The 10,504-nt window shown below is 40.4% G+C and overlaps 1 protein-coding gene across 2 annotated transcripts; it reads left to right on the plus strand.

Moving 5' to 3' along the window:
* The first annotated feature begins 2,819 nt into the window (after positions 1-2,819).
* LOC115561204 (retinol-binding protein 2) lies at positions 2,820-8,140 on the plus strand. 2 transcript variants are annotated; one of them, XM_030381031.1, is made up of 5 exons: positions 2,820-3,048; positions 4,191-4,369; positions 5,454-5,555; positions 7,640-7,694; positions 7,794-8,140. In XM_030381031.1, the coding sequence occupies exons 1-5, from the start codon at positions 2,976-2,978 to the stop codon at positions 7,796-7,798; spliced, it is 414 nt and encodes a 137-aa protein (XP_030236891.1). In that variant the 5' UTR covers positions 2,820-2,975; the 3' UTR covers positions 7,799-8,140. The 2 variants fall into 2 exon arrangements, with proteins under 2 accessions (XP_030236891.1, XP_030236892.1); XM_030381032.1 differs by having other exon boundaries at positions 4,191-4,303.
* Positions 8,141-10,504: the final 2,364 nt, after the last annotated feature.

Consider the following 10,504-nt stretch of genomic DNA (forward strand, 5'->3'; position numbering starts at 1 on the left):
CAGCATAATGTGTGTTATTTTGTTTTGCACAAAGTGAAAGGGCACAGTGAGAAACAACTTTTTAATGGTACAACACTGCCCCTGTGTGGTGAAAATAGGAACTGTACATCTCGCTGTACATTTTGTAATGTACCAACACATTGGTTTGTGTTGGTACTGTACATTCAAAGAGCTTTGCCCTGTGGGTCTGGGCATTGTTTTTTGGGTAGAGGTCAAAGAGAAAAACCTCAGTGGACTGGCTACCACACTTTTCTAAGAAAATAATCATCAATCTATAAGTATCTAGTGTAGAATATCTAATAAATATCAGTGAGTCAAAACAGCTGGGCTTACATTTTGAGTAAAGCCATGACATTAAAAATAACCAAATCAGTTATGATATTGCTCTTCAAAAGATCCATATCTATTCCTGGGCCAATATAAGTTTTAGCCTATGTATTTAATAGAACGTTGAAAGCAATATAAGCTATCCTCAGAGAGTGCCTTCATCTTTGCAATCTTGACAAAGCTCAAAGTTCAATCAATGACACTGAGGTACATAGTAGGCATCTGATAAAGTCTAGCATGTGTGGACATATCTGTGATGATAATCACATGAGTGCCGTCCTTTTGTACTCTGCAGTTGCAACATTGATTTATTAACTCTATATTTGGATGTGGATTTTGTACAATGAGAAGGGACGAGACAACGAACACATAAGACTTTTTTTTTATTTGATAAGATATATAGTTGTTTTTTGATAAAATATTATTACAGGTAGCTAAAAGTCATCTCAAGTATATTCTCCAATCAATTGCAGATTACAGTTTCAGAGGTGCAGGAACCAAAAAGGGTTTTTCCAAATCATTATGAAATTAATACTTATCGCTTGGATGCTTGCCATACAAACTAAGTAAATGCATAAACATTTGATTCAGTGCTGCTTACTTTTGATGGGCATTTGCCATATTTATAATATGGCATATATATATATATATTAGTGCTGTCAGTTTAACGCGTTATTAACGGCGTTAAAGCAAATCAATTTTAACGGTGTTAATTTTTTTATCTCACGATTAACGCTCTTTTGGCTTGGCTAACGTTGTAGTTTTTTCACCTGCTGTCTAGCAACAACTAGTCACGTTAGAAAAACTACAACACCACACCGGATCTACACCAGAAACAAAACAACAAGCACTCCGCACGAACTTGTAGGGGCAAGCAAGGATACGGAGCGGGTGAAAAACTCCTTCAAAGTGTGTGTGTGTTTGTGTCACTCTGTTCGAGCCTGCAGAGAGTTCAATGTTCAAAACTGTTGAAAGTTTGTGAGTGTTGCGTCTGTTGAGTGAGTGAGAGGTTGCGGGCGCACATCTCAGGCTGCCGGACGGCGCTGCAAGGAACTTTTATAAACACAATATTGTTATCCCGCAGTAATCAGCCCGACAGCCCCGAATTCTCCCGACTCTCCCGATTACCACTCCGCCACGTGTGTGTGTGTGTGTGAGTGTGTGTGTGTGTGTGTGTGTGTGTGTGTGTGTGTGTGTGTGTGTGTGTGTGTGTGTGTGTGTGTGTGTGTGTGTGTGTGTGTGTGTGTGTGTGTGTGTGTGTGTGTGTGTGTGTGTGTAGGCTTTATTCGCTAGCCTGGTAATGTGTATAGGCCTACGCACGGTAGGAATATTCATACTAGTTAAATAATAAATGTTATAGTATTTCCCATCGTTGCTGAGCAAGAGTTTCGTTCGAAAGTTCAGTGATTGTCACAAATAAAAGCCTGGGCTATTGAAGTTTGACGGTAGGCCTACCACTGTCATGCACCTACCCGATGTCAAGTGGACCGGGTTGAATTCACTGCGGGTCTCTCTTCTTACTGTCCTTCTCAACACTCTCTGATCTCATTAAAAGGCTAGCATCACGAAATCAAGGGATATTTAGAATAGAAAAAAATGTGTAATCGTGAGTTAACTATGACATTAATGTGATTAATCACAATTAAATAATTTAATCGCTTGACAGCAACAATATATATATCTAGGCCTATGTATATTATGTATCTATATATATATAATATAATATTGACAACATGATTATTCATCAAAACATTATCGGAGGTAATTATAACGAATGGTATTGTCAGCCCCCCAGCCAACACTAATCAATGGCAAGACCACCAATGAAGAGAAATTAATGTTATTTTAACAAATTGTCACAAGACAACAATGAATCTATATATCTTCAATTAAACAACCCAACTTTGAGCTAGAGTTTGTGGTATCCAGGTATGTGTTTGGTTAGGTAATCCTGTGTGGTGGTGTGTTCATGTGGGTCTTGGCAGGTGCGCCTATGTATTTATCTGTGTATTTGTCATTTTGAAAGCAGAGGCACTGAGTTTAAGGCTGGTGATCATTGTCCTTGGGCTCAGAAGAGATAATAATATTGTTATTGCACACCCACATTCTAACAGCTGTACTGTACAATTTAACTACTTCAACACAAACGGGTCTACAATGTTCCGTGCCGGGGTCAAACAGGGACGGCTGGCCTTAGGAAGGGAGAGCTCCATGCTCGTGCACAACGATTATTAATGAGACACAGATGGTTGAGAGAATGTTGGAATTCTTAAGTGCACATTGAATGGCAGATGCCCAAATGGAAGAAAATAGAAAGGGTGTACAAGTGCAGATACACACACACACACACAAACGCACGCACGCACACACACACAATACTCTGGCATGCAATAGTCATACAGGGGCTCTTCTTCTTGCATAACTAATAATCATACATGCGCACAGCTAAACTGCACACACAGACGCCCATTAACAGTTTTCTTCTGAGTGAGTTATCAGGAAAACCCAGCCCTTTGTACTATGCTCAAACACACACACACATAACCACACACAGAGCGAGCATATAAAGGGTAGGACCCTTGGCCGGATTTTTCTCAGTGTGTGAAACTCCTTTCCGTAGTCCAGTAACGCACCACACAGACGCCAGAATGCCTGCAGACTACAATGGAACCTGGGAGATGGTGAGCAATGACAAATTTGAAGACGTCATGAAGGCAATGGGTAAGCTCCTTCTTTCCCCAAATCCCTTTCTAATGGACAATGGCAGGGACATAGGCCAGATGAAAGAGGAGGAGGGACGGAGAAAGATACCAAATACTGAAGAGGTCTGGGTTTGCGGTCAACAGTCATGAGAATAGGAGTGCTGGTGTAAGCAAGCTAATGTAAAACTGAGGCTGTATGGTTAGCACACCGCCAGAGGGGTGCTGTGAAGACATGCGTGTGAAAGAGGGAGATAGAAAAAGAGATGTCATTTACTCAACATTGGAGGGGAGAAAGAGAGAGTGAGAGAAAGAGAGAGAGAGATTAAACGGCATCGCCTGCTCAATGAGGAACAGTCAGGCTAGGTTAACCTCGGCTCTGAGCGGCCTGCCGCATATTACCACCGCAAATAAATATTGATTCCCTCTATTCTGCAATTCTATCCTTCCAATCTGTGGGGAGAGGGAAGACGGATTCTGACCCGGTATCAGGCAATAACGGAGGCTGGGGCATGGGCTCTCCCCCTCGGGCCTGTCACTGATCAGAGACCAGGAAGCTCTTTCATTATTCACAGGCGTTATCTGCAATTCATGAAAGCACCTTAGTATGCCCCCACACATCCCAAAAAAGGAAAACAAGAAATACTGTATATTGAAGGGCCTCTACCCTCGGCAACCGCATATAAATTCCATCAAGGTGGAAATGGGGGAATGGCGTCTTTATGGAAATGGTGCAAAAATATCATTTTGGCGGGATAAATAAAGGGCCTCGTCCGTAAGAGCCATGGAAGGAAATAGATTTTTTCTCACTTTAGGGCAAATGGGGGAATGAATATCAAAATTGGCTGGGCATATGATTCTCTTTGTCAGCTCTCACGCGGCGAAGCAGGGAGTTGGAGCCTGCTCTGACTTGAAGCAAGGTCATTTTTAAAGCGTAAATTAATCTGTCAAATGGAACGCATGAGGGGAATAATAATATAGGGCCGTCTGTGCTGGGTGTTAGTTTGAGTCGGGGTCATCCATGGCAGTCGGCAAAACCAGCAAAGCACTGTTGTGGATACAGCACAGCTTAAACAGCTCCATGGCACGCACACTCACACACACAAACACATTATGACTTTAAAGTCTGTTTTTAAGGGAGTTGCTTGTTGTTTTTTTGGTCAGACATCGACTTCGCCACCAGGAAGATCGCTGCGCACCTGACGCAGACCAAGATCATTGTCCAGAAAGGAGACGTGTTTGAGACCATGACCCAGAGCACCTTCAGGAACTACGAGGTGAACTTCACCGTGGGGGTGGAGTTTGACGAGTACACCAAGGGCCTGGATAACCGCACGGTCAAGGTAGCGCCCCCTATCCACACACAGCCAGGCAAACCATCCGTACACAACGGGAACTAACCTATTCACTGCGTTTAAATGAGTCCCCTCTTTTACAGATCTTGATATTGAGGTTTTATGTATTTGATAAGATCTTATCACCTAAGCAAACAGAACATCAATTGGATGATGCCTACGTATAAAAATTGAGGTCCAAAGTCCAAGTCAAAGAGTTTTACTAATCAGATGCGTAGTATCACACAGGGTCATTCTGTACAATGAAATTAAGGATGGTAGGGAATATGGACAATGGGAATACAATTATTAAATACTATAAAATGTAAAGTGTAGGATTGCTGAAGAACATCAAATTGTGGTTATATGCATAGAATGACAATACAATGCAGTATGCAATGCACAGAAAACATCTGTGTAGACTGAGGTTTTACAACGTGGCAGTGATTAAGTTTACAACCACGTCTACGGTCTCCAAAAAGGGTTTATCCAAACACCCTCTGTGGCCTGTGTATCAGAGGTCATGCCATAAACGGAAGTGTGTGCATTGTCTAGAATCACATTTGATTAGAAGTGACCATAAATTCAGGTAGGGAGATAGTGGGGTGGTGGTAGGGGCTTAACTGAGGAGGCTTTTAATTCAAAGTGAGGTTCTTAATTACCGTGATTAAATAACTTTATGACTTGGCCTATTTCACACGAAACATTTTAACATTTGTTTTAACGAGACCTAATTATAAGGCTGATGCTATTAACCACCAAAATGATTTAATGTGTGGGTGTGTTTCTGTGTGTGTGCTCGTGTGCGTGTGTGCATGTCCCTGTGCGTGCATGCGTGTGTATGCGTTTGTGTGTGTGAATTTGCGTGTGTTTGTGTGCGTGTGTGTGTGTGTGTGTGTGTGTGTGCGTGTGTGTGTGTGTGTGTGTGTGCGTGTGCGTGTGCGTGTGTGTGTGTGTGTGTGTGTGTGTGTGTGTGTGTGTGTGTGTGTGTGTGTGTTTGTGTGTGTGTGTGTGTGTGTGTGTGTGTGTGTGTGTGTGTGTGTGTGTGTGTGTGTGTGTGTGTGTGTGCATGTGTGTGCATGTCTGTGTACAGACGCTGGTGAGCTGGGATGGAGACAAGCTGGTATGTGTCCAGAAGGGAGAGAAGGAAAACCGTGGATGGAAACACTGGATCGAGGGCGATATGCTACACCTGGTGAGAGATAGAGAAAGACAGAAAAAAGAGACAGATATATTTCAGATCAGTTTCTGAAGTTTCCTGTAATGACTGCCAGTTGTTGGCCCTTTAAACATGTTAAATCACAATGACATAATAAAAAAAACAGAAACATCATTAAAGGAGACATATTATGGTTTTCCCAACAAGTAAACATAGTATATGGCCCAATCCCAATGTCCGGACTCACGGACTCAAAGACTTTGATGCGCGTTCTTGTGAAATTATTAAGGCTTTAGGGCTGTCCCAATGTTGAATTCCAAAGGGCGTGAGGGTTTGAGTCCACACTTACCGAGCCCTTTCCGTGAGTCCGCATCAGTGCAGACCTCACCTAAGGGAATTGCCCACAGTTCAAAGCGTTGTGACGTTTACCGCGGAGACCATAGGTAAATCCGGAAATTAGGAAGGTAAACAACAAGACGACGCTACTGTCAATGCGTGACCAGATAGGAATTTCTGCCTTTTTTTAGTGAGCTGGATCATTTGGATCAGCTCACCAACAAGAGCCTGCTCTTTTGGCTCCCAAACGGCTCTTCATATTACTACTTATACCTTTTATAATTCAGCCAAATGTAGCCCGTTCTGACTTAGTATGTGTAGGCCAATAATCACCAAAATTATTCAATTCATCCTTTATACTGAAGTATTCAAAAGTAAAAATTATATTTTCTAATATCAATAAATTGCTGTAGCCGATTGTTTTCATTGCAATTACAAAATAAAATAAAAAACTTCAAAAGGAGAATTCCCAAACCGGCAACATCTTTGTCTTAAACGTTGTCAAGGTAACATGTGTTCTAGTGAAGTGCTGTCCCAATCCTATATATACCTATCTGAGCCCATGTGGCCTCACACACTCACTCACTTAGCACCTGAGATCAATTAAGTTTGTGAGTCCTTAGTCCTAAGTCCTCAGGGCTCACTTTGGGATTGGGCCCATGAGTTCCAGAAAACATGATTTTGAAGTTGTTTGCTGGAAATAGCTTTTAGGAAAAAAAAATCTTGCCTCCTGCTATTCCCCTGCTGTTTCTGGTGTCTGTAGCTTTAATGCAAATGAGCTGCTGCCCATTGACCAATGATCGCTAACCCTAACCCTAACCCTATATCTATATAATATAATATAATACAATAATAATAATAATAATAATAATAATAATAATATTATTATATAATGCTATGCTCTGATTGGAGGGGGGAGGGGAAGTGGGAGGTAATATTCAAATTTGCCCCCTTCCTATTTAGGAGGGGCTGCCGAAACGAGTAGGGTCTGTCTGCGTCTTGCAAGATGGAGGCGTAACTTGTAGTAGGCATTACTTGTAGGAGGCGTAACTTGTAGTAGGAGGAGGTATGTCTTGTACTTTTCTAAATTGCGGTCCACGCGAGATCTTTCTCTTTTCGCGGTAAGAAAAGTATTGTAAATCAAGGTTCACACATTATGCGAGCTCTTCCTTGAAGTATGAAGTTAAGATCATGTCGGTAAGTAAAAATAAGTGGATTAACAAGAATGAATGTTTTTTTAAAAAAAAAATAGCGATAAAAATAAAGAATAAAAATGGCTAAAAGTGCGGAAAAGAGAGAGCAAATGTCGCTGGCCGCCGCTTGACACAGCGCCAGAACCGTAAGGAAAGCAAATGCATTTGTCTCAGGGATGTCACTTTCACGTAAGCCAGTAAGGCTATGATTAAGCTAATCAAGAGCATATTTTTAAATGAGCGGGTCGGGAGCATTTTTTTTATATAAGGCTTAATATTTGAGGTCCAAGTAGCGGTCATTTATGTACCTGCGCACCACTGCATACAGATCTCTTCCGCGATTTAGAAAAGTTCTAGACACGCCTCCTACTTCCGCGATTTAGAAAAGTACAAGACACGCCTCCTACTACAAGTCACGCCTCCTACTACAAGTCACGCCTCCGTCTTGCAGGACGCAGACGGATACTATTGGCCGAAACTGACTCTCTGGTTTGGTCAATTTAAAACATTATTTGATGCAGGAGTGAACATCGATTATGAGACTTTTGGAAAACAACTTTAGATGCTTGATGTTCTTTCTTTCCCATTCAGGAAATCCATGTTCTGGATAAAGTCTGCAAACAAGTGTTTAAGAAGAAACATATCAGTACGTTTACATGCACAGCTTAATCTGATTAAAGACATAGTTTGACAATTAGAAGTTCTACATTATTGATGAATATTTATCAATGTATTGTTTCCACAGCCTAATGAAGCTGGGCGGCCTCCGAAGGTTCCACTGAGAGCTGCGTAGACCAGATTGATCAATTACAACCCTATTGTGGATGTGAGCCTTTGGGTTGAATGCTCACAAAGGGATGAAGAAACAAATCATTCATTGTGTATTTATATCTATTCATTTGGAGATATCATATGCATGAGCTTTTTCAGCTGATAAATCATACTTGTAAAGTGGTTCTACAACAATTACATCAACTAAACATTAGTGCTCGAATGTTGTGGTTAAAGTAAAGAGCACTCTAAATTGTATTGTTATTTTTGTTGTTATAATAAAGAATTGTCCTTCTTATATCGAAGGTAAAGGAGAACGTACCAGCCATTTCCTTCCGGAATCCATTTGTGTTAAATCTCATTTGCAAGTTGGCATCATTTAACATTCACGCAGTCTCAAAGTATAGCTGTCAGAGGAAATAGCTCACCTTTTTTTTGGTCACTCAGTACATTTACATGCAAAGCTTAATCCGATTAAAGCCAAAGTTCGACCATGCTCCTCTATCGGACAACTGCAATTGGCCGAGTATACATGATGGTGAGAAAATCGATTTGTTGGCCGAAGCATGTCATACCCTGGTAGGATAAGTGGGGCTACATTTCAACTAGATGTAATAGAGCCACAGCTGACCTCTTTACGTCACCTTTAACAACAAACTCAGGGACAATTGAGAAAGATGTTTTCGGTAGACAGCTGTCAGTTTCGGGAAAAGGTTCTTCGAATTAAAAAAATGTTCAGGAAAGGTGCCTCGATGCAACCTTTAACCCACCTTTAGCATAGGATACTCCTGACCAACCTTTACAAAAGGAAAGGTTGGTCAGAATTTGGAGGCCAAATTTGAAGCAACAGGCCACAGATGAAGTTTACAGACTCTACACGAAGAAGCATGAAAGACGTAGTAAAGCAGAAGAAGAGAAGAGAAGAAAATAACATTTATAATAATGGATACCAATTCCAGAAACATTAAAATAAAAAACATTTATTTTGACCAATTTTGAGAGATTCAGCCCGAAGTTACTACTTTACAACCTTGTACAACCATGTACTTTCATTTCCGCCTTAGGTGACCGGGGGAAATCAAAGCGTAGTGTGTACTTCCACCTGCACCGAATACATTGGGGGGGGGGGGGGGGGGGGGGGGGGGGGGGTATATACATTTGCACAACCCCGGCTTCCTCCATTTTCTTCGCACCTTTTTAAATAAATCAGCATTTACAACGGCGTCAACAACAAGACTATCGTCTCCTACTTTCAGCTCACGCCCCCGGAAAAAATCACAAGCATGCGCAGAACGCAAAAATCCTATTACAATCCAATTGAGCATATGCACTGAGTGAGATGACAGCAGATCCAGCTTGATGACCTTGCTAAATGTTGCAACCTTTATTTAAATAGCTGTAATAAATGTTTTGACACACTGATGTTGACTCTGATTCAACAACAAACTGTAGATTTCGGTAAAGAAACAATTTGTGCCCCTAAAACTGAACTCAAAAATATTAATAACTTGTGCTTGGGCCCGGAAAAAAAAAAATCCAAGTATTGTGGGAAAATGTAACTATACCCTTAGAAGGATTATAATCAACGTCTTGCCTTATATGCCATATGAATGTGATAAGTGTTGAAAAATACAGTCTTCTGACGTGACTCTTCATCCGGTTCTGTGCAAACAGTATGTACTCAGGCCTGGGAACCAAGGTTACACAAAGGCAGTATCACTGGGAGAGATTCCAGCTTGGTTCAGATAGACAAAGCATCAATTTGGTTTGTTCAGGGACAGATTACCCCCATGGCGTGAAGGGTCCATAATGTTATCTTCTTTTAATAAAAATATATGTGGATGACACATGGATGACAGTGTCTGACAAAAGGTTAGAGAATGTTCAAAGAAAGGACATTGATAAGCAAGGTACGATGATGTATGGCCAAATGTCCCAGATTAACGAATTAGGGAATTCTGTTGGTGCTGAAGCCATGGTCATTGTTTGATAACAACCCTTTTGATTAAATTGTAATAAAAGTACTAAATAAAAGTATTAAACTGTATTTGGTGGTTTTACTTAATATGCATTAAAGTTGATGCATGAAATAACATATACATGAAAAGTTTAAATGCCTAGACATATTCATCATATCCTCATTGGATAATAAGCGTCTTAGAGTACCATATTAAGCGCTATATAAATTTCATTTATTATTATTATTATTATTATAATAGTCTTGGTTATAAGATAAAATGTGTTGATCCAGTTTGGGTTGTTCTGCCAAATGTAAAGTACCCAATCTATCGTATTAGTCAAGTTATTATAATTATACTATACCATATCAAAAATAAAGGTACCTTTACATAATCGTGGATTTACGCAAATCTTGTTTTAGCAAAAACACTTTCCAAAATAATTTGGCCAAAAATCCTCTTTACTAATTAAAGGTATATTTTGCAGAGTATAGTGGAATCTAGTGGAATTAACTCTGCAGAAATGTAATAAAACATTCTTAAACTGGTATTAGTTATTGTGTAATCCCAGTTTAGTTGGTTGCAGTCTGCAACCTCACCGCTTGATGCCACTAAATCCTTTTTTCTTTTTTTACTTATTTAGGATCCAGCAGTCCTTCGAGAGACGAATTGCAACAAAACAAATATGGTAGTGTTTGTCATGTGAAAAACAATTGTAGCTCCATTT

This window comes from Gadus morhua, chromosome 16 (genome assembly GCF_902167405.1).
Source record: "Gadus morhua chromosome 16, gadMor3.0, whole genome shotgun sequence".
Lineage (NCBI taxonomy): Eukaryota > Metazoa > Chordata > Actinopteri > Gadiformes > Gadidae > Gadus > Gadus morhua.